The following is a 25,957-nucleotide window of genomic DNA, read 5'->3' as shown; positions in this document are numbered from 1 at the left end:
GACGTCATGCGCGCGCCGAGATCGGGTGCATGCGCATAAATAAACAAAATGGCGGCCTCGGTTTTAACCTGGTTTCACAGGCGTAACGGGTAGACTTTAGGGGACCAAATTGATCCAGGGACAGCCCTTCTAATGCGGGGACTGTTTAGGGAAATCCGGGACGCCTTTTCAGCTAGCTAAAATTTAGTGCCATCATTATATAGTCTGCTACAAGAACCATATACGAAACAAGGGCCTTCCACTATCCATCAGTCATGGCTTTTGAAAGCTTGTTCTCCAGGCCCCCAAACGCAGTCATTGACAAAAACATGACAGACTCTGAGCATGCAGGGGATGAAAGGTCGAGTAATGTTCTCTCTATTTATTTTTCATGTCTTGGAAATTGTTGGAACTTTAGTGGGGGGGGGGATGCAGCCTGTTATTTTTGGTGCAGTGTGTGGAAACTAAATCGAGCTGTAAGGGAGGAATGTTAGGATTTATTTTTACTGTTTTTAATAAGTAATGGTGAATTTGTACACTGCAAGCATCTCGTTTTGCTATTTACATATATATTAGAAAATGGTGCATGCCTTCCAGCCTTGTTTGAGAGACCCCTCCGAGCTGTATAGTTGTGCCTATTCATTTTAGTGGGAAGTAGTAATGTGACTCCATCCCATCTTCCCTGTGATTAATATATAGTGAATAAAGTACCACCTCTTGTAAAATATAAGGATATTATGTTACCGAGGAGTTTCATGACCATATAAAAACTCGAGGCTGAAGGCCGTGTGTTTTTATACAGGTCATGGAACTCCCAGGTAACTTCTAATATCCTCCTATTTTGCAACTGGGGGTATTTTATTTATTATAATACACAAATTTCAGTGAGTCATGTGACAGAAATGACATCAGAACTCACCGTTTATAACTGATGACATCAGAACTCACCCTTTATAAGGATATCATTTACAAGCTATTCATGGCTTTTGTGTATTATATGCAGATATTTTAACCACTTATTGAAGTGTAACTATACAATTAGCCTGGCTCACTTTTTTTTTTACATATCAGGGGCACAGAATCCTAAAATATTAAAATCCAGTTAATAATGCATATGTAAGTGTTTGCCATTATTAGATGCTGTTAGCATTGTTGTCTTCGCCGTCTATTGCACCTTGTTATCAGTAATCATAAACAAATGAAATTCTCTATAACGGCGTTTAAAAAAAAAAAATATATATATATAATGTGCGTCTGAAAATCCTATCAGGAATTGTCTCCGAGGGTTTCACTTTTAAGTAATAGCAATTGTCGTGCAGGTAGCACTGTAGCTGCATTATAAACATATGCTGTCCTATGAACTGTAATGGGAAGTGGTTTAAGTGAATTCCTGGTGTTATGTCTCTAGTTCTCAAAGAAAAAAAATAGCCTACATGTGCCTTTAGTCTTAGATCAAGTGGCCAATGTCACACTTCTCTGGCAGAGAACCAAGTTCCCAACTTTGTCAGTAGGCACAAATAGGGCAGATTTCTATCAAAAAATGAACTATTTTTACAGCCAAAATCCACCCCATATGTGCAGCATATGCAGCAACAGGAGGATGCCCTCAATGGCTCTTCCTACAGAAATCGAGCAGTAACTGATGCTATTGGCATGAATTAATCAGCAGAGAATGTGCAAAGTATGACCTTAACTTAAAGGAGAATGAATGCTATGAAACAGTTCATTGCCTATAGATTAGTCACAATAGTGCAAGTTATAACACTATATTCTGTAGAATGCTTTAGGGCAGAGAGACACACTGCTATTTCGGGAGATAAGTTGCCCAGCAACAAATCACTTTATCTTTGGCGACTAATCTCCCCGAACTGCCTTCCCGCTGGGTAGAATGTAAATCGCCAGCGGGAAGACAGTTTGGGGAGATTATTTGCCGGAAGAAGAAGCGATTTGTCGCTGGGCGACTAATCTCCCGAAATAGCAGCATGTGTCTATGCCTTTACCATGAGAACAAAAGAATCACAGACACTCGACAGCAGGTGAAGTGGGGCGAGCCCCTGCGTATTTAATTTAAGTCTTGTGATGTAACGACACCTTCGTCAGATGTCTGACAAAGGGGTCCGCCCCCGAAACGTTACATCACAAGACTTGAATTAAACACGCAGGGATTCTCCCTGCTTCACCTGCTGTCGAGTGTCTGGTGATTCTTTTGTTCTCATGCATATCGGAGAGGTACCGACCTCTCTTCCAGACACCAAGCAAAATAATTGGAGAGGCTGGGGAATCTTTGCCGCAAGCTATGCCTTTACCATACCTGAGTAAACTGCTCTAGAAGCTCTAGCTGTATGTTTAGAATAGCAGCTGCCATATTAGCTTGGTGTGACATCACTTCCTGCCTGAGTCGCTCCCTGCTAACTCGTAGCACTAGGCTCAGATTACAGCAGGGGGGAAGGGGGAGAGAGGAGCAATCTGAACATGCTCAATCCCTGCCCTGGAGGTTTATGCTGAAAAATGGAAGTCCAGGTTTATGCTGAAAAATGGAAGTCCAGAAGCTCGTGTATACAATAGAAGGAAAGAAATGCAGTGTTTCTTTTGACAGAGGACTCAGAACAGCGTTACTTTGAGTGTTTACTGGTGTTTTTATATAGACCTTTCTGATAAAGCTTACTTAATTTTAGCCTTTCCTTCTCCTTTAAGGGATAGCAATTTTTGCTACTGCAGAAAAACACCCAAATCCACCTGTGTTCCTGTATATTAATTTAATAATTTAGCGTATTTAATATTCATTTAATAATTTAGATGGGGTGTGGCTCAAAATTATCAAATTTTCAGGCTTAAAACCTGTACCTGTGTTGACAAGCAGTTAGCAGTAAACGCATTGGTGGAAAATTGTCAGAATCTGGTATTTATGACCATAAAAGATCAATTACATTTAATTTAGTTAAAGGCTGAACAGGCATTAATGCTGCAGAACAAGTTGTTCAAAAGTAGAACAAAATAACTCTCCCCTCTCATCATTCACAAACATGATATTCTTAGGTATTGAACCAGTTGATAAAAGGATGGATTCCATACAAGATGTGGCCACATTTTTATTGTTCTGTTCATTTAAGCCCTCATCCAATAGCAAGAAGTGAAGAGATGGATCTCACCTTTACTTCCTTATTTGTCTGTCCACCTTGTACTGGCCAACATGGTGCATTAAAGGGTAGTTCACCTTCTAGTTAAATTTTAGTATGTTTTAGAATGACCAATTCTAAGCAACTTTTCAATTGGTCTTCATTTATTTTTTTTATCATTTGTGAATGATATGCCTTCTTCTGAATGTTTCCAGCTTTCAATGGGAGTCTCTGACCCCATTCAAAAACAAATGTTCTGTAAGGCTACAAATGTATTGTTACTAATACTTTTTATTACACGTCTTTCTATTCAGGTCCTCTCCTATTCATATTCCAGTCTCTCATTCAAATCAGTGCATGGTTTCTAGGGTAATTTGGCCCCTAGCAACCAGATTGCCAATATTGCAAACTGAAGAACGGCTAAAGAACTCGAAAAACACAAATAATAAAAAATGACAACCAATTGCAAATTGTCAGAATATCACTCTCCACGTCATACTAAAAGTTAAAAGTTAATTTAAAGGTGAATAACCCCTTTAAAGGGGTTGTTGTAAAGCAACAATATTGCTGAACTTTTAAACTGGAGAGCTAATGAATAAAAAGTCATCACCCTGCTTTTCTATACATGCTAGCCTATGCTGTATCTATTTTTTGGATAGAGTTGTAGGAAGCTCCCCTAGTTCAACCCCTTAACGACAGCTTAAAATCATAGTGAATTTTGGCAAAACTGGGTGCTTTAAAAAAATAAATAGGCCACCCTTTGATCTGTCTGTTCTACCTATAATAATACTTACACAAAGTAGATTTGCTTAGGTGTATACACTAAAAATATGGCCGCATCAATAGTCACTTAGGTAGATGTTCATTCTATGTGTGAGGGTCCCAGATCTATAGCTTGAGGGAAGCAGATGAAGTCAATTAAAAAGGTCCACACTCCAGATCCTTCTTGATGCTTTGTTGCCATGAATGCTTTGTTATGAAGTATATGTTTTTATTTTTACAGAGAAGATGGGGAATTGGAAGATGGTGAAATAGAAGATTTAGGCGTAGAAGAGAAGCCTCAAAAAATAAAGGAAACCGAAGATCATGGTGTTGTAAAAACACACAGGAAGTCAAGAAAGAGGAAGAGAAAAGTAAGGCCAAAGAAGAAAGAAAAACGTCACAGACGAGAGAAACACAGGGTGAGATGCATTAACCCTTTGATTTGTTCACTGAAAACTCAATGTTTTTTAAGCTTGTCAAATAATTAGTATTCATAAAGAGGAGGAGTGCCCTTTTTCTCAGTTGCATTTGCACACCATGTGCTTTTGGATGTTTTTAGTACCATGTTTATTTATTTTTACTAGTATAATGCCTGTTATTTTTTGCAGCACAACTTTCCTGAAAGTGATAGCTCTGAGTACAGTGATGATTCGGATACAGAGCATGGAGAAAAGTCACATAAAGATACTATGTACAGAGATTATGATGTTCATTATTCACAGGTATGTTTATGTATAAAAAAAAAAAATAGAGAGAGAGAAAGAGAAATGCGGAACGCACACCCACAGCAAAATGAAAACTTGGATGCCAGTCTGGAAAAAACTCAATAAGCAATGTAGGATGACGGCACACCAAGAAGTTGCAGCAACACAATTATTTAAAGATAAATAGGAGGTTTATCAGTCCAATAAACCTCCTATTTATCTTTAATAATTGTGTTGCTGCAACTTCTTGGTGTGCCGTCATCCTACATTGCTTATATATATATATATATATATATATATATATATATATATATATATATATATATATATATATATATATATCTCTATCTTGTATTCAGTGTATGCACTCTTACCGGACTGAAGCAAATGCGGGTGCGTTGGTCAACTTTGTTGAACATATCAGTAAATGGACTCGCACTCCATAATCAAGTGAATAAATATGTCTTTATTCTTTAGTGCATATCCGACGTTTCGGCCAACATTGGGGTCTTTTTCAAGGAGATATATATATATAAAAAAATTTTTAAATGGTTGGCTGGTAGCAGATAACTCATTATTCTTCTATAATCTCCATCCTGCTTATTTGAAAATATGCTATTATGACAAAACACACAAATGCTCTGTTAGTACATCTGCAGGGGTTACTCCATGATCCTGTTTTAAATGCGTGGCGGGCAGATGTTCCCAGAAACCGTACAGTATGTATTTTTATATTTTGATCTCAGACAGAGATTTTGTTCATTTTTTTAATTGTTGATTTTATGATTGTTTTTATCTATTTGTATATTTTCTGATATAAATTCAGTCATAATGGTGTTACATCCTTTGATGACTGGTCTAGCCCTGGCACATATGTATTACACTAATACTCTAATACAATAACAGTTACTCAGTCACGGGTAAACTCTAATTCACATCCTTGTACTCATCCAAATGGTATGGCTCTTTATGTACTAGGGCTAGAGTGGTCTTCCAAAAGTGTTATACCTTTTTGCAAACAATACTGCATACTGGCTTTTTCCATACCTTAATTTAAAAATCAGTGTTTCATGTATGATGCACTGCTTCTAGTTTCAAAAAGATACCCTTCAACATTGGGTGTCCATTGTCCCTCTTTAAATGTTGTGCTGCAATTTGGTGGGGCAGAACTGTTCCCTAATCACAGCACATTGCTCTGACAGCTTCAGCAAAATTTCTGCAAAATTATCCCCTGTCAGTGATTTGACAGGCAATCCATATTTACAGTATGTTGCATCACATAAAGCATAACAGTAGAGGGATGGGTTGTACCATATGCAGCAATGCTTCTAATTGAAGAAGTTTTGTTCTAAGGGAAATAACCTCTCAGGACATAGCTGCTTAAATCATGATTAAAAGAGACTTTTAAGGCCTAATTTTCCCCAAAATCAGTGAAGACAGATTTTAAACTTTAAAGGGCAAGTCAACCCCAAAATAAAAATTTGCCTAACAGAAGAAAACATATTTCTAAGCAACTTTCCAATATCCAATAGTTAAAATGTTCAGCACTTTTAAAATTATAGGTAAAACCATCTGCTATTGAAAGCAGTATTGGCTTAACTTCTGGTTGCTACTTTTTAAACAATGTTGCAACAGTCTTGGTTCCCCAGCAAAGACAGGTCTTTTAATCAGCTGCCTTGCCTTACATTGTATCAACAGTCTAAAACTGGCCCTAGACGCAAAGATCCGATCGTACCAATCAACATACAATCGGACTTTCCCATCGCCCGACCCTCCACTAACCATTCAGATCAAAGTCTTACCATTCCGATCAAATAAGAACAGATCAGTCGATGTTCTGCCCCTGACCGCAATCGTACGATAGTTATGTCTGACAAAGCTAGTGACAGTCTCCCTCTGAAAATCGTACGATCAGCAATACATGCAGAGATATTATCGGCAGGCGACAGAAATTTTCTAACCTGTCCGATCGGCCGGACAAAAAAAAAAGTCGGGACTCTCCACACATGGTCCGAAAATCGTACGAATCCACAATTCCTACGATCGGATCGTTCCGTCTATGGCCAGCTTTAGACATCAGGGCAGAGAATAGATAGGGACAAACACTGCATTTAGTAGAAATACATATACAAATAGCTTAAAACCCTTAGAAAATTTGTAATGAATGTATATTGCAAAGTTTGCTTAGAATAATGTTTTCTTTTATTAGGAGAATTTTTATTTTGAGGTTGACTTGCCCTTTTAAAGGAGAAGTAAACCCTTGCTACTAAAATCCCCTACCCTACATAGCCCCCTCCCTGCTTCCCCCCAGCCTAGGTGGTACCTTTGCTAAATGCCCCTAACTCTTTACTTACCCCTCATAAAGTCTCCTATTTTTTTTTTTTTGAAACTGTGACTTTCGGGCGCATGCACAGTAGAACCCGGGGGGGGGGGGGCAACACAGGGGAGGGGTGAGGGATTTCAGCGCCGAAGGGGTTGAATTCTCCTTTAAGTAGTTCTTAAAAAATGCATTTTTCACTGCAATCACTGCATCTGCCATTCATATGTGAATGATATAAGAAGATCAAAGAGCTTTTAAATGTATATTTTAGTTACTCAGCGATTTAAAGTAACCGCTTTAGGAATTTAAATCATTAGCAAAGCAGTGTTTCTTTACTTCATTTCAGCATGGGCCAGGGAGCTATATTACATCCCCAAATGCAAAGCATAAGACAAATGCAAATGATTATGATGGTTATAGTAACTACAGTGATGGTAACTATAATGAGGAGGAAGAAGATGATTTTGCTGAACAGCTGAAACACTACAGACAAGTAAAGGAAAACTCAAACATGGCAGAACCACCTTTTAAGAAAAACAATGTGAAAGGAATTCAGCAAGGTAAGAGACAACTGACAAAGAAAATTGCCATGGAACAACTGATTGTTTTATAATTATTTACCTTTTTCTTCTGACTTTCAAACTGGGTTCATTAACCCCATCGTAAAAAAATGCTCTGTATGGCTACATATTCAGTGTTATTGGTACTTTTTTATTACATATCATTCTAATCAGGCCCTCTCCTGTTCACATTCCATCCTCTTATTCAAATCAGTGCATGGTTGCTAGGGTAATTAGGACCCTAGCAACCAGATTGCTGAAATTAAAAACTGGAGAGATGCCGAATAAAAAGCTAAATAACTCAATAACCACAAACATTAAAAAATGAAAACCACTTGCAAATTGTCTCTGTATATTACTCTCTACATCATACTAAAAGTTAAAGGAGAGGGAAAGGCAATTTACATTGGGATTGCCAAAAGTTAGGCACCTCCAAGTGACTTTATTTACTTAACTGACACCCCGGGCTGGTGCTTCTATCAGAAGAAATCTGAACCAGCCCCAGCGAGCACCACAGAGCGAACTTCTTCCATCTTCAGTTTTAAAATTTCCTGGTACAGATGTATGCGCGTTAGAACGAAATAGCCTACTTTTACATTAAAGTTTGGCTTTTCGCTCTACTGTGTATGCGCAGCCGCGAGAAGACAGAGGAAGCAGGAAGAAGCTCGTTCCGTGGTGCTCACTGGAATAACTCAGGACCGGTGCAGTTTTCTGCTGATAGGAGCACCGGCCTGTGGTGTCGGGTAAGTAAATATAATCACCCCCAAGTGTAATTTGGCTTTCGTTCTCCTTTAACTCAAAGGAGAACAACCCTTTAAGGTTCTTGATAAAGGTCCTAATGAAGACTGAAAAGTTGGACACAAATAGTATGTAAGAATATAAAGCAGCGATTGATCAATTTATATATATATCCCTATATAATATATATATATATATATATATATATATATATATATATATATATATATATATATAAACCCAACTGCACACTGGGAACCTTTATAAATTAATACACATTACAAAAGATGTTTGGACTATATATAAACTATATGTATGTGTATATACCTATTCATACACTATATATAATTTGCAATACAAAGTTATATGGCATCATAAAAACCAGTAAATCAGAATTGTGTGCGCATGTTTGTGGTGCTGTACCAACAGATCTGTAGCAGACATATGTTGGATCTAATGCCAAAATTACACAACAGAAATAGAAATAAAACACTTTGTCTAATTTTAGGAAGTGAACAACAGCAGACAGGATTTGTATATGGACGAGGCCGTGGCAACCAGAAGAAATTTAAAGGCCGTGGAAGAGGTGTACATAAAGGGCAAAATCCTTATTTTCAAGATGGCTTTCAAGAGGTGCGTGTTCAGTGATTTTCTTAAGACAGATAAAGGATTTACAGTACAGTAATCTAATAAAAATACCAAGCATGCAGCTTCCACAAAAAATACGTGGAACGTTAGGTGGTGTACATAGTTAAGTAAGTAAGAAAATAGAATTTGGCATAAAACAGCACCCCACCAAACTTAAAGGAATAGGCTCTTTTTCTCTTTTTTTATTCCATATATCTCATCCAAAATTTAGCAAGTCTGGCTATTATGGGACACATTTAATATGGAAAGTCAAATCATACCTCTTTCTCTAACAAGCTCATGTCAAATGCAAAATTGTGGAAAACTTTGAGTTTTTTCTAATTTATTGTGATAGGATACTAAACCAGTGAAGAAGTGGGTAAACTTGAGTCAAGACTTCATAAATCTGCATACGGTAGAGCACAAAGGAAAGCAGATCTGCAAATATTTTCTGGAAAAACGTTGTATCAAGGTAGGCTTCTAATTGGCATACATTGTTATCTAGCACTGCAATTTTTTCGGTAATGCATAATCTCAGGGCTGTGCAGCCAGTACATAATTCCTTTGACCAAAAATGGAAAGTGTATTAAAGTAATTATAATATAATGTACTGTTGCTCTGCATGGGTAAAACTGGTGTGCTTGCTTCAGAAAGACTACTATAGTTTATATAACTATATACAACTAATTGTTGTGGGGGAAGCCGTTCAGGATGTGAAAAAGATCAAAAGGCACAGGTTTATAGCAGAACAGATAAAACACCATTATATTGGACAGGGCTTATCTGTTATTTGCTATGTAACCTGTGCCTGTTCTTGTTTTTTTCCAGATAGTATATTCATGCTGATTAGTATGTATTACGCATTACTATACATGTTTAACTTTCTACTTTTTATTTTTGCTGTCTAGGGAGACCAATGCAAATTTGACCATGATGCAGAAATAGAAAAAAAGAGGGAAATTTGCAAGTTTTATATACAGGGATATTGTACAAAAGGAGACAACTGCTTGTATATGCACAATATCCTTTTTGTGGATTTCAAAACTCAAATGCTTGTAAATATCTTTGAAATGAGACCATGCACGCTTTAAAAAAATCTAAAAAGTGTGTGTGTGTGTGTATATATATATATATATATATATATATATATATATATATATATATATATAATATATATATCTATATCTATATCTATATCTATATATATATATTTGTACAAATGGAGTGGAGTGCAGACCAGTCCGTGACTTAGTCCAAATAGGACAAATTATATATCAAACAAAAAAGTCCAGACCACTTGCTTAATGAACAAAAAAGACTTTTACCAAGCAAGAAATTGCAACGTTTCGAAGCTCCCGCTTCTTTATCAAGCATACATGATTACAATGACATCACATCCTATATAGGGTCACAGGCATAAGTTCCGCCCACACACATATGTAGAATAATTAAGCATAACTCCATGGTATCACATAATATCGCCCAGAATGAGCATAATTAAGCATTGTTGACATAATTCTAATAAACACCAGGTTATGCATCAAGTAACTAGTAACAAATAAGTAACAATAACATATATTAGTTTTCACTCAGATTATCAAAACAATGTAACAAATAGGATATGTACTATCAATCAGTCCCAAAGTTATCCCATCTCATTCAATGATTGTAATATACTTATATAAAGGCATACAGATCATATTCTCTATTGAGTCCCTTTGGATGTAGCGTTTGTAGTGTATGGATCCAAAATTTCTCCCTTTTCTGGAGTTGCTGGAGTCTGTTGCCCCCCCGGCGTGGGGGGGCAACAGACTCCAGCACAAGAAACCTCAAGGTTGCTACCGAATGCCGTGCTGCATGAAAGTGCGCCGGAACCGGTAATTTCAACACCTCCTTTCTAATAGTAGATTTGTGCTGGCTTATCCTGTCACGTATAGGTTGAATGGTTTCCCCTATGTAGGCCAGCCCGCAGGGACATTTCAGCATGTAAACTACGTACTCAGTGTCACATGTGTAATGGTCTTGTATTTCGTACTTCCGCCCTGTGTAGGGATGGGTAAAGGCATTTGTGCGTATGACGCTAGAACACTGATTGCATCTACCACAAGGGTACATGCCATTTTTCAGGGGTGCTAAAGTCCTCTGCGGGTTGGTCCGAGTGGTACCTAAATCTGCCTTAACAAGTCTGTCCCTCAAACTCCTTGGGCGCTTATACGACAAGAGGGGGGGTGCTTTAAATTCCAAAATTTCAGGATAGGCTTTTTGCAGTAATGGCCAGTGTTTGTAGATAATTTGATGTATCTTACGTGTACTTGGGTGATAAGTATGCACAAACGGTATACGTCTTTTTTGTGACACCTCTGGAACCTTTTCCTGTATAATGGAATCTCGATGGAGCTCTCTAACCCTTGCTACTTCCTGGTTAAGCATTGCATTCGGGTACCCCCTCTGTGTAAATTTAGTTGTCATCTCAGTCAGGCGTTCAGTAAGATTTTCCTCCTCTGAAACTATTCGTTTAACGCGTAATAGTTGTGACCTGGGGAGAGAGGAAATATTAGCCCTCGGATGTGAGCTATCAAACCGTAATAAATTGTTCTTGTCAGTCGACTTGACATACAAATCAGTATGTAACTGTCTGCCTTTACGGTACACTGTAGTGTCGAGAAATGTAACCCTTTCCTCACTGTGCGTATATGTGAATTTTATGGTTGGGATACATGCATCCAAATATGATTTAAACTCCAATAGGGATCCAGCGTCACCCCTCCATACTACCAACAAATCGTCGATGTAGCGCCACCATTTCAGGCAATGTCTCTCGAATGATTCATGTGTATAAACATATGTATCTTCAAAATGGTTCATGAAGATGTTGGCGTAGGTAGGGGCGACGTTGGATCCCATCGCGGTCCCCTGTAGCTGGAGATAAAACTTATCCTGGAACAAGAAATAATTCTTATGTAAGACAACGGATAGAAGCTCCATAAAAAAGTTAGTTTGTATAGCATCATACTCTGATTTCTCCAACACTAAATGGACCGCCGCCATGCCCAACTCGTGGGGGATGGAGGTGTACAGGCTGCTTACATCTAAGGCTGCCAATATTATTCTCTCTTCTCCTAGATCTAAGTCCTGTATTGATCTCAAGAAATGGGAAGTGTCCTTTACATATGACTGTCCCAAGGACACAAATGGTGCCAGTACTTTATCCAAGAATATCGATAAAGGGGATAATATGGAGTTAACCCCTGCTACTATGGGTCGCCCTGGGGGAGATTGCAAATTTTTATGCACTTTAGGTAAAGTGTAGAACACCGGAATACAGGGGAATTCCTGTGTAAGAAAATCCCTAAGACCTTCATTGATAATGCCTAGATCCTGGTAACGTAACAGCATCTCTGATATCAAACCTGTTATCTCTGTAGTCGGATCCCTTTCTAGACATACATAGGTATTACCATCACTTAATTGACCCAGGATTTCCTGTACATAATATTCCTTGTCTAAAATTACTAGGGCTCCCCTACAGTAATATACAAACCTGCTGATAAGGGGGGAGCCCTAGTAATTTTAGACAAGGAATATTATGTACAGGAAATCCTGGGTCAATTAAGTGATGGTAATACCTATGTATGTCTAGAAAGGGATCCGACTACAGAGATAACAGGTTGATATCAGAGATGCTGTTACGTTACCAGGATCTAGGCATTATCAATGAAGGTCTTAGGGATTTTCTTACACAGGAATTCCCCTGTATTCCGGTGTTCTACACTTTACCTAAAGTGCATAAAAATTTGCAATCTCCCCCAGGGCGACCCATAGTAGCAGGGGTTAACTCCATATTATCCCCTTTATCGATATTCTTGGATAAAGTACTGGCACCATTTGTGTCCTTGGGACAGTCATATGTAAAGGACACTTCCCATTTCTTGAGATCAATACAGGACTTAGATCTAGGAGAAGAGAGAATAATATTGGCAGCCTTAGATGTAAGCAGCCTGTACACCTCCATCCCCCACGAGTTGGGCATGGCGGCGGTCCATTTAGTGTTGGAGAAATCAGAGTATGATGCTATACAAACTAACTTTTTTATGGAGCTTCTATCCGTTGTCTTACATAAGAATTATTTCTTGTTCCAGGATAAGTTTTATCTCCAGCTACAGGGGACCGCGATGGGATCCAACGTCGCCCCTACCTACGCCAACATCTTCATGAACCATTTTGAAGATACATATGTTTATACACATGAATCATTCGAGAGACATTGCCTGAAATGGTGGCGCTACATCGACGATTTGTTGGTAGTATGGAGGGGTGACGCTGGATCCCTATTGGAGTTTAAATCATATTTGGATGCATGTATCCCAACCATAAAATTCACATATACGCACAGTGAGGAAAGGGTTACATTTCTCGACACTACAGTGTACCGTAAAGGCAGACAGTTACATACTGATTTGTATGTCAAGTCGACTGACAAGAACAATTTATTACGGTTTGATAGCTCACATCCGAGGGCTAATATTTCCTCTCTCCCCAGGTCACAACTATTACGCGTTAAACGAATAGTTTCAGAGGAGGAAAATCTTACTGAACGCCTGACTGAGATGACAACTAAATTTACACAGAGGGGGTACCCGAATGCAATGCTTAACCAGGAAGTAGCAAGGGTTAGAGAGCTCCATCGAGATTCCATTATACAGGAAAAGGTTCCAGAGGTGTCACAAAAAAGACGTATACCGTTTGTGCATACTTATCACCCAAGTACACGTAAGATACATCAAATTATCTACAAACACTGGCCATTACTGCAAAAAGCCTATCCTGAAATTTTGGAATTTAAAGCACCCCCCCTCTTGTCGTATAAGCGCCCAAGGAGTTTGAGGGACAGACTTGTTAAGGCAGATTTAGGTACCACTCGGACCAACCCGCAGAGGACTTTAGCACCCCTGAAAAATGGCATGTACCCTTGTGGTAGATGCAATCAGTGTTCTAGCGTCATACGCACAAATGCCTTTACCCATCCCTACACAGGGCGGAAGTACGAAATACAAGACCATTACACATGTGACACTGAGTACGTAGTTTACATGCTGAAATGTCCCTGCGGGCTGGCCTACATAGGGGAAACCATTCAACCTATACGTGACAGGATAAGCCAGCACAAATCTACTATTAGAAAGGAGGTGTTGAAATTACCGGTTCCGGCGCACTTTCATGCAGCACGGCATTCGGTAGCAACCTTGAGGTTTCTTGTGCTGGAGTCTGTTGCCCCCCCACGCCGGGGGGGCAACAGACTCCAGCAACTCCAGAAAAGGGAGAAATTTTGGATCCATACACTACAAACGCTACATCCAAAGGGACTCAATAGAGAATATGATCTGTATGCCTTTATATAAGTATATTACAATCATTGAATGAGATGGGATAACTTTGGGACTGATTGATAGTACATATCCTATTTGTTACATTGTTTTGATAATCTGAGTGAAAACTAATATATGTTATTGTTACTTATTTGTTACTAGTTACTTGATGCATAACCTGGTGTTTATTAGAATTATGTCAACAATGCTTAATTATGCTCATTCTGGGCGATATTATGTGATACCATGGAGTTATGCTTAATTATTCTACATATGTGTGTGGGCGGAACTTATGCCTGTGACCCTATATAGGATGTGATGTCATTGTAATCATGTATGCTTGATAAAGAAGCGGGAGCTTCGAAACGTTGCAATTTCTTGCTTGGTAAAAGTCTTTTTTGTTTCATTAAGCAAGTGGTCTGGACTTTTTTGTTTGATATATATATATATATATATATATCTATATATCTTTATATCTAGACTCTAAGCTACAACAGCCAATCATACATTTTTTTTATTTTATTATTCTGAACACACAAGGCTAGCAAAAACTACCAAGTGGCCCAAATTTTGCAATCATTGCCCATGTAACAGTGGTTGTTTAGTCCTGGATCACTATCCCGTAGGAAGCATAGCTTGATTCATGGTGTAAGAGTATGTATCAAACATAAAAAATTGATGTTCAATTCTATAGCAACCAGCAGGCCTTCACCCTGAAATGAACTCAATATGTTATAAACGGTGTTATAAGACAGCATTTTCAGCTGCAGTAAAGAAAAAGGCAAATAGAAAAGCTAATACTATGGAAATCATACAAAATAACAAACGCAGACCAATCCAAACGTTGCTTAGAAAAGATCGATCTATAATATATTAAAATGTATTTATGGGCAAACTTCTTGTTTTAAGTATGCAGCTTCCCAACCCAGCAGGCTTTAATTGCTAAAGTGAAATGGATTCGAAATATGGAGACGATTAGGGCATACTTGCAGGGCAAAGAATATCAAAATGGTCTGATGTGGCTCCCTTGGGCGGAATATGAGACAGCTCAAACAGACGCGAACTGACTCACGGAACTGGCTCCTTTGCACTCACCCTCTGACCCCCCCCCCCCCCCCCCCCCGTTTACCTTTGTTCTTCTTTCTTTCTTTTCTTGCTTCTCTTCCCTTTAAGAAATTTGGGAAAGCTCCGATACCGGATTAGGCAATCCCGCCCATGTAACACAGGTTGATTTGAAGGAGATGCAGATAAAAACGACAGTGACTAGTTTATAAGATAACTGTGAAGGTTTATTTGCTGTATAGAGCTACATGCGTTGCAAGTCTTCCAATTCTGCTTGCCAATCTGTGATAATGTCAACTGTTTTATAACTTACATGTTCATACGTGTGCTTATACTATGCTTGTTCAAGTTTTACGGAAAATAAAAATCTTTAAATAAAACAAAAAAAAAAAAGTATGCAGCTTCCATAGTGATAAAAAGTGGCTATGTAAAAGATGCAAAATTTGCAAGGGGTCTGTACACTATCAATAGGTGGTCCCTGGTTTGAAAGCACATATCAAATTGGTTGCAGTCTTGTAACAATTGCTACTTTGCTTTTTTTTTTTTTTTTGCTATATTCCTCTATGGATTAATACTGGGTTATTTAAACCGAGAATGTGTGTCAAAAGCTTTAGGCAAGCTACAATGCTAACATAGTGTGATAAACATGGAGGACTGCTGCAGAGTTTGATTTATCCACCTTAACATGCATCATCTACATGAATTCCCATGCAAGTTTTACCATACAGGAGCAAAGTGCTACCAAGGAGATAACTGCAAGTTTTCACATGATTCCTTAACAGATGACACAAGGGAGCTACTACACAAGGTAAAGAATGAAGATGTTGGTTTGGTTTCTATGCTTTTTAACCAACTTTTGCCTCATTTCCCCTTTTGTTTGTTTTTTATAAGCAGTGTGACTGCCTTGTAGCTCTTTAGGGGACTTAAATCACCTATAAGAACGTATCTGAGTGATATTGTGCATGATATTGCTTTGAGCTTATCTGATTTTACCAAGAGCTGATGAATTGACCATATATCTGCTATTTGATGAGCTATTCCAGACAAAAAGATGTTTTTCAGTATCCATTGCATTTTATATAGGTGCACTGAGATATTACAGGTTTTAAGCGGTTGTATTAGTGAGTGCAGTGACTGCCTTCTGTGTTTTAGGGCAAAGAACAGTTTGTCACTGCAGACAATTGTGTATATTATTTCTAAAAAACATGTATGCATTGCAGGTTTTAAACACAGAAGAAGTACAGCATGCCGATGAAAATGGTGCATCAGAAATCCAAAGGCATGGGTGGGTTTTTTTGTTTCATTTTGTATCGTTCTCACTAATATTTTTCTTCTAATAATTAGCATCATCATTTATTACAGCTGTAAAATATATATATATATATATATATATATATATATATATATATATATATATATATATATATATATATATATATATATATAAAACGCATCAGTTAATAGTGCTGTTCCATCAGAACTCTGCACTGAAATACATTTCTCAAAAAAACAAAGATTTTTTTTATATTTAATTTTGAAATCTGACATGGAGCTAGACATAGTGTCAGTTATGTGACTTGTGCCCTGATAAACTTAAGTCACTCTTTACTGCTGTACTGCAAGTTGGAGTGATATCAACCCTCCCCCCCCCCAGCAGCCTAACAACAGAACAATGGGATGGTAACCAGATAACAGCTCCCTGGTAGATCTAAGAACAGCACTCAGTAATAAAATCCAGATCCCACTGCGACACATTGTTACATTGACTAGGAGAAACAATAGCCCGCCAGAAAGCAGTTCTATCCTAAAGTACTGGCTCTTTCTGAAAGCACATGACCTGAGATGGCTGCCTACACACCATATTACAACTAAAAAAACACTTGTTGGTTCAGGAATTAAATTGTAGAGTGAATTATTTGCAGTGTTAATAGTGTAATTTAGAAATAAAAACTACATCATAAAAATCGTGACAGAATCCCTTTAACCTAACCCTGTTAGGTATACTATGGTAATATATACTGTGGCAAGGTGTTATAAGTTATGGTCTATCTAGTTATAGTGACCCATAGCAACTTAGCACAAGGTTAGGTTTTGTGGTGCTTTGTTTGAATGCAATAATATGTTTATTGTGGGTTAAGAGGGCAGACTTTACACTTTTTATTTACAATTACCGCATTAGATTTCTATTGCATATCTGGCTACTGATCTTGGGAAGTGCAGTGGTGTGGTTCAGGAGAGGAGAGTGAAGTTTCTCCAGCAGTTAAAAATAAAGTATATGGGATCCCATGTTAATTAATTTTTCTCTGTACTCAGATTTACACAAATTTTTACAGTCAATAATATTGTATTCTTAATGCAGAACAAAGTTTTATAACCCACCATACTACGGAATGCAATACCAAGGATGTCATCAACCAATGTACAACTCTGAGCCGCTGCCAGAATCTGGACCTTTGAGTCAAAATCCACCCTTGCCGTCTGCATCTAACTTTACTAGCTCCAACCTAACTGGAGTAAAAGCACCTTTTAATGCATCTACCATGCAAAATCCAGTGATAAACAACCAGAGAGACGGTTATAATTTATCAAGCCCACCCTTTCTCCAAAATACAGAAGACAGGGCCCATAATGTGCAACATACAAACAGCTATCAGTTTTCTCAAAATGCACCTGGATTCTATGATAACTACTATTCCCAACAGGCTGTTCATAATACACAATCCTGCAACACGCCAGAAAGTAAGTTTTATTTATTTTTTCTGTTTATTTGCATCAGATTTGAGTAATTAAAATCATCAAGATGTCAATAGTAAAAGAGAGGATGTAGCTGCTGAATTATGATATAGCTATGATAAAACAAGGTACTGGAAAGTGTTAACTAGGGAAAATGAGGGAGGGAATAAAATGTGGATTGGTTAGGGTAGGGGAAGAAGGAACAGGTGTTGGGGATAGGAAGATATGTTACTGTGGAAGGGGGGCTCTGTGGAGGAATGGTCTATTCAGCCTAGGGATGCACCAAATCCACTTTTTTGGATTCGGCCGAACCCCCGAATCCTTCACGAAAGATTCGGCCGAATACTGAACCGAATCCGAACCCTAATTTGCATATGAAAATTAGGGGTGGGAAGGGGAAAACATTTTTTACTTCCTTGTTTTCTGACAAAAAGTCACGCAATTTCCCTCCCTGCCCCTAATTTGCATATGCAGGTTCGGCCGGGCAGAAGGATTCGGCCGAATCCGAATCCTGCTGAAAAAGGCCAAATCCCGAACCGAATCCTGGATTCGGTGCATCCCTCAACACATAATGGATTTATGTCAGAATCCTTATAACCCAGGCTAAAGGTGGCCATACACGGATAGATCCGCTCGTTTGGCGATGTCGCCAAACGAGCGGATCTCCCTCCGATATGCCCACCTTGAGGTGGGCAATATCGGGCTGATCCGATCGTGTGCCCTAGGGCCCAACGATCGGATCCTAGCGTTCGCCAAACGGGCGGTCGGATCGCGGGACCGCATCAACGAACAGATGCGGCCGCGATCCGAGGGATTTTTAATCCCATCCGATCGAGATCTGGCCGACTTTCGGCCAGATCTCGATCGGGGAAGCCCGTCGGGGGCCCCCATACACGGGCCAATAAGCTGCCGACACGGTCTGTCGGCAGCTTTTATCGGCCCGTGTATGGCCACCTTAACTTGTACTTTGTGTATTGTTCCAGAGTTTTGAACTGCAGGAGGGTGTGGTGCAGTTCAATGCTGTGCACAAAAGGGCCAGTAACATCAATTTTTTTAAAAAAAAAATTGTTAGTATATTATAAAAAAACACAAAGACAAATTAAACTTTTAAATTGCTGAGTCTTTTTTAAGAAATAACTTACCGAAACTCCGCTTGCGCTCCTCTTCAGAAAAGGCGATCCATCTTGTGGCTCTCAATTTCTCCTCCCTGCCTTCCTTATAGGAGATAGCCAGGGAGGAGAAATCGAGTGCCGCATGATGGATCGTCACCTTTTAACAATAGGATATCAACAGGGTCACATGGGACATTTGGCCTGAAATGTTGCATATCCTACCAGAAAGGCTTAATTAAAGGGTAGTTCCCTGATCTCAAATGCATCTCCAACAATGTCCATTTGTATTTTTTTTTTTTTTTTTATAAATATGCCTTAGTTTGAAGGAAGTATATATATATATATAGTACCACTGCGTGAGGCTTTGTAATTCACTTCCTGAATGTGGTAGCAACTGGAACTTATAATGAGTTTTCTTAGTAGTGTGCCAATCTACTTCTCTTCCAATGTAGGATTCAAATCTCCGGATCAGTCTTTGACATACAAGATATTTGAGGTGGGAGGAGGGAGGCTGTGGGCTTAACATTTTATAAACCAAGGTGATAATATGTCTAGGGGATGCTTCCAAATAACAAAGAGATTTGAGCAAACCAGTAGTTAAAATAGTTTGGTTTTTGTCCTTCTGAAAAAGCAGGGTTATTAATGAGTAGTAACAGAAGTGAAGGGTATTTAGTAAGACCGTGTTACCCTTAACTTTTTTTATTTAAATATTGTCTTAAATATATCTACTCCCCCTCACAGCACACCGCTTTTTCTCCTTTCATTTGCAACTCTGCATCAGAGTTGGTTTGTATGATTGACTTTACTCTTGTCTCTTATTGGCTTAGTGTCCATGTCCCTGCCAGCAGAGTGTTTTAGGTCAAAATCCATGTTTGATTATGAATATATAACCATTCTAAATAGGAAATGTGGTTTACCTTTAAGTAAACTTTTAGTATAGAATGGCTAATTCTATACAACTTTTAAATTGGTCTTCATTATTTATTTTGTATCGTTTTTTAATTATTTGCCTTCTTCTTTCCAGCTTTCAGATGGGGGTCACTGACCCTATCTAAAAACAAATGCTCTCTAAGGCTACAGATGTATTGTTATTGCTACTTTTTATTACTCATCTTTCTATTCAGGCCTGTTCTATTCATATTCCAGTCTCTTGTTCAAATCAATGCATGGTTGCTAGGGTAATTTGAACCCTAGCAACCAGATTGCTGAACTTGCAAGCTGGAGAGCTGCTGAATAAAAAGCTAAATAAAGCAAAAACCAAAAATAATACAAAATGAAAACCAATTAGAAATTGTCTCAGAATATCACTCTACATCAGTGATCTCCAACCAGTAGCTCGTGAGCAACATGTTGCTCTCCAACCCCTTGGATATTGCTCCCAGTGGCATCAAAGCAGGAGCTTATTTTTGAATTCCAAGATTCAAAGCAAGTTTTAATTGCATAAAAACTAAGTATAGTGTCAAGTAGAGCCTCTTGTAGGCTGCCAGTCCACATAGGGGTTACCAAATAGCCAATCACAGCCCTTATTTGGCATCCCAAGGGACTTTTTCATGCTTGTGTTGCTCCCCAACTCTTTTTACATTTGAATGTGGCTCACAGGTAAATAAAGGTTGGGGACCCCTGCTCTACATCATACTTAAAGTTCATTTAAAGGTGAACAACCCCTTTAAGCACTCTTCCAATAACAAAACAACCCTCCCCAACAGATTCTCAGATTTGTAGTTCAACTACAACTGTCTGACCATGGATCAAATCTTTTTAGGTGTTCAACCTGCCTTCCTTGCATCCTCCATTCCGAAATGGTCCACTGCTTGCACCCTTAACTTTTTCCCCCTTCCCCTCCTGCACTGTACAGTCTTTTCCTAAAACATTGGTTTGTGCCTCCTCCCCTGTCTGCTTTACACTCGACTATAGATGATATAATCGATATCGAGAGTATACGCTGCTAAATTATATGTCTGGAGCATCCCCCATCTATGTTAGTTTGTGCAGCCATTATTGCGTCTGGGTAAAGAAGCAGTTCAGAGGGGTGCGTGAATGAGTTTTTACTCAAGCAGAAGCAGAAAAGCACAAACGTAAATAATCCAGACAAGTATTTCATTTGCGCTTTGTCATAGTATCACTTAATTTTACTATAGTCCAGTGTAAAGCAGATAGTTGGAAGAGGCACATGCTAGAATTTAGAAAGAGACTGCAGTGTGTCTGTGTGGGGGGAGATAATGCTGGGTGCAATCTGCAGACCAGTCTTGGTGTTCTGTCTCACAGCTTCTTCACCAACTAATGTGTGCTATACTCCCTGAACTCCATACTTATAATACACGTATAGGATCTGTTATGTGGAAATTTGTTATCCATTTTTTTATTTTTTAACATTTTTAAAAATTATTTCCTTTTTTTGTAATAATAAAACAGTAGTATGTCCCATACCTGTATTCTTCTCTTATGCAAAAGACCCATGTGACCTCTTCCCCCCCCCCTCTTTAGGGTGGTGGCAGACGTGTCGATTGTGGGGAGATTAGTCACCCAGAGACAAATATCTTTTTCTTCGGGCGAAGAAGATGGCGGGATGGCACTTCGAATGCTTCATTTTCCTAAGTTGCACAAAGTTGTCTCAGAGGAAACTTCGGACGACTTTGAAAAGCCGAAGCCTATCCGAGTGCTATTCCGCTGGCAGTTTTCATTCTAGCCTGTGGGAAGGCATTTGGGGAGATTAGTCGCCTGAAGAAGAAGAGATTTGTCCCTGGGCGACATCTCTCCACAATCGCCATGTCTGTCACCAGCTTTATCGCTAAGCTGTAGGATGGTGTCCGAATGATAGATGGCATCCTACAAGCTAGCTGTAGTTGCTAGGGTTTAATATATAGTATGATTGATAAAAAAAAAAAATCTGAAGTGTAAACTCCATAGAAGCTGATATCCAACATGATACATGCTGTCTGCATCCAACAAGATAAAATCTGATAATATCTGAAAGTCTTTTTCTTCTCATTGAAATAAATTGACATGTAGATGCAGGAACAAAACACACCTTCTGATTTTATCTGATCTGTCTGACATTATGTTAGGAGGAGATCAGATTTTGTAGCATCCAACAAAATCTCATGCTGTTAAGTGACAAGATTTTGTGGGTCACAAATTCTCCCTTGTAGTTTAGCCCTTAGGCCTATATTGAAATTGGTTTTGTAGTATAAAAAAATCACAGCTTTCGTAATAAAGTATGGGAAATGCTCTGTGTTTGGTAGGCACAGGGGTGAAATGCTTCCATGCAGAAACACTTACAATGTCAGGTGTTCTGCACACCGCATGTATTAAACACAATGTCAAAACTCCCTCCCTTTTCCATAAGCCTAAGGGTACAACTACATGGGTTATCTGCGCCAAAACGCAGACGTCAAATCGAATGTGACGGAAAACAAGAAATACAAATGTTGGACACGCTGCAACACCATCTGATGTTCCTGTTGCTTACCTTGATTTCCGTCGCATCTGAATTGACGACTGCTTCTTGGCACAGAGAGTCGGATCTGGCACAATCGCGGGGAAATCGCCCGTTTAGTTGTACCCTTATAAAAAAATTTTAAAAAAAGTTGGTGGGTATTAGAACAAATTAAATCCCTTGCACAGTTACGCATTCAACTTAACATTTGGACTTTACATATTTATATTTTCTTATTTTTCAGCAACACAGAACATTTTATTTGCAAGTATGAATAAAAAGCCTGATGGAGTAGAACAAATTCCAAGTCAGCTACAAAGGTCAATTAGCAGAGATGAAGGTTTGTGCGTTTTCTTGTGTATCAGGAACTTGCATGACAAATGTTTTAAAAGAAAAAATAAATCATTAAAGGGGATTTACATTTTAAGATTGCTAAAATCAGACTTTTGGCTAAACTATACTATCTCAGACAGCAGGGTAGTAAGGCAGGTTTTTGCTGTAGGAGTGCTGGTGCACTGGATTTTCTGCATGTGCAGATATAATTAACGGAAAAAGTAAAAGTGTTATTTTGTGTCACTTTAAAGGTTCATATTTCAAATGTTTATGTGATTTAAAAATGTTGTGTACATATTTACTTTGCCTTAGCTGAATATATTTATATAGAGTTTTCAGATAAACGGTACAGGAAATGGATTTTTGTACACCCCATCCCCAAATACTGGTAAAGGCAGAAGCACTAGAAATAAATGCAGTATTAATGGGAAAATAGTTAGGCACAGAAGTAACAGTGAAGGCATTCAGTAATAAATATATGTACTTATAAGTAATTTGCCATTAAGGTGACTTGTAAATAGAATCTTTAAATTCATTGCCTACTCTTATTTGACTTCAGATGACATTTCAAACTGGTACACAAGTAGCGAGGAAGAAGATGGAAGCAGTGTCACCTCACTTTTAAAAACATTAAGGAATCAAGCAAATATTGCAAAGCTAAATTCACATGAACAGCAGCCACAGCCGAACAATTGTGATCCCAGACTGGCAAAAGACAAGGCAGTTAGAATGCAAGCTTCAGACCCCAGGGTAAAATGTACTCAGGCACAAAATCCTGGGAATCAGGGTGACTCTATCTCGACTGATCGAAGAGTTATGCATGACCCCAGAAAACTGAAATCTGGCGACACTTTGGCCAATAGTAATGTAAAAACGGACAGTGCTCAAGTGCATTCTGGAAGCAAGGTCAATCAGAAAGGAATAGATGATGATGAAGATGATGCTGAAAAGGAACTGAGGGAGAAAGCAGCTATCATACCCCTAGAAACGCTGCCTGGTGTAACTCTAAGAGATCCGAGATGTAAGCTTTGGCAGTTCAGTCACATTAAAATGGACATCTTATTGACCAAACCAAATTTTGCTAAACTAATTGTTTGGGCACCTGAGGATTTACTTCCGGTTCCACCCCCTAAACCAGATCATGTTTCCTCAATCAATCTACCATTACCCCCACTCATAGCTGATCAAAGACTTAATAATAAATCAAAGAGTTTGCCAAACGAGTTCCACCAATCTTGCCATGATCTGAGGTTGGATCCAAGGCTGGAAACAAAAGCTAAACAAGCAGTTTTAGTGGCAAAAAACAGCTTGCCAGATCAAGGAGGTTCAAATATGACTAATAAGCTTGGTGATCCTCGTCTACAAAAGAATCCTCAGTCCAGGCTTCAGAGAGCAGCCAGTCATGATTCTCAACTTGCAAATGTTAAAGACAGTAATTCTTCAAAGGCAGATCCTCGCACAGCAGCAGCAAGACCAGCGTTTTCAACAGCACCCAGTTTATGTAAATCTGATCAAAGTAGTCTTCCACTTTATGCTCCCAAGCTTTCCTCACCAAACCCCAGGTTGGGTACACCAAGCTCCATTCTAAAGAGCATCAATTTGTATGATCCAAGAAACACTGAAATGTCCGTTGCCATTTCAGACTCCAAGCCCACTACTAAGGAACCAAAAGAAGAGTCTCAAAAAAATCTTGGTAATATGAGCATATTGTGTAAAAGTGAGACAGAAAAGCTGGACAGTTCCATGCAGCCAGCATCCTCAACTGAAGAACTTGCCCAGCAAAACACATTGGAGGAGAATGAGGAAAAACTGGTAGATCCTCCAAATGAAAAATCTATTTCGGACAAACCCCAGTCAGTGGCTGATGCACCTGAGCCACAAACTAGTGCAGCTCCTGCAGTCCATAACCTTCCAGTTCAAGCTTTGGCAGGACTTATGCGACCACAGTATAATGATCCACGGCAGGTTAAACCTGCAGGACAGGTAACACAAATCCAAGAAACTGATGTTGATGGAAAACCAGATGACAAACCACTGAAAGATGTCTTTAAAACCTTCGACCCAACAGCTTCCCCATTTTGTTAGTTATTTCTCTATTTTCTGGAGATATTGTGAGTTGTGTTTTCCTGCTGCTAGCAGGACTCTTTCATTGTAAATTAATATCAAACATCTATTTTTTTTTTGTTCTTGCAGATGGACCTGTCTGCTTTTTCTTCCCCTTTTTTTTATGCAGATCCATTGTATTTGTAAATCATGCGAATAAAGTGTCATATTTGGTTATGTAAAGCACTTTCACTGTACATAGCGCATTATGGGAAATATAAATATGTGTGTGTGTATATACATATATATAGTATGTTGGTGCTGTTTTTATAGCTACTTATGAATAAACTGACATTTATATGACTGTAATAAGCAATCCCATGTAAATTGCTGATGCTCTGGTCCTGAGGAATCATGTGAATTTGTAGAAAGGCCTTTAATGTAAAAGCAGACATTGTGGGGAAAAAAAACATTTAAACCTTTTAGTGTATCTCTATTGGTAAATATATATATGTGTGTGTGTGTGTATGTAACAATTCATTTGTTCCTATAGCTGAAATTGTATTTTAAGCAATGTTGTTAAATGCTGTAAATATTGGGGAAAACATTTCCATTTCAACCCGTTTTATTTCATTTTTTCCCAGGGACAAAATCTCTTTATAGAGCTGTGGTTTAGACAACAATCTTATGTAGTGCATGCCTATTTTGTATTTGCATTTAGTTGTCATTTTAATTCTTGTTTGCCTATATAGTTTTAATGCAAATATTTTTTAACAAAATGGTGTCCTTTAATGATGCACTTCAATGTTATATTCAATGGCTCGTTCAACAGCAGTGCAAAATATATATTGTAACTTTCAGTCTATAAGAGTATCCATTTACTTTTTTCACTAATATATATATATATATATATATATATATATATATATATATATATTCATATTCTCTGCAATCAATAAAATTTATTGTGATTGAATAGATAAAACAAGCCGCATATGGGCCAAGATATCTGACTTAGCAGTCCACGAGTGTGGCCAACTTAACGATCGACCCATGGGCCAGCAGG

General features: G+C 38.5%; 1 protein-coding gene across 1 annotated transcript; it reads left to right on the top strand.

Annotated features, from left to right (window-relative positions):
- Positions 1-43: 43 nt before the first annotated feature.
- On the top strand, positions 44-25,751 carry LOC108717778 (zinc finger CCCH domain-containing protein 6). The gene is made up of 12 exons (XM_018265123.2): positions 44-340; positions 4,099-4,276; positions 4,466-4,579; positions 7,228-7,441; positions 8,688-8,812; positions 9,162-9,278; positions 9,715-9,826; positions 15,933-16,042; positions 16,455-16,519; positions 17,594-17,973; positions 22,760-22,855; positions 23,408-25,751. The coding sequence occupies exons 1-12, from the start codon at positions 255-257 to the stop codon at positions 24,931-24,933; spliced, it is 3,123 nt and encodes a 1,040-aa protein (XP_018120612.1). The 5' UTR covers positions 44-254; the 3' UTR covers positions 24,934-25,751.
- Positions 25,752-25,957: the final 206 nt, after the last annotated feature.

Source organism: Xenopus laevis, chromosome 5S (assembly GCF_017654675.1).
Source record: "Xenopus laevis strain J_2021 chromosome 5S, Xenopus_laevis_v10.1, whole genome shotgun sequence".
Taxonomy (NCBI): domain Eukaryota; kingdom Metazoa; phylum Chordata; class Amphibia; order Anura; family Pipidae; genus Xenopus; species Xenopus laevis.
The sequence above is the reverse complement of the archived record's forward strand: the minus strand, read 5'-3'. Positions and strand labels throughout refer to the sequence as shown.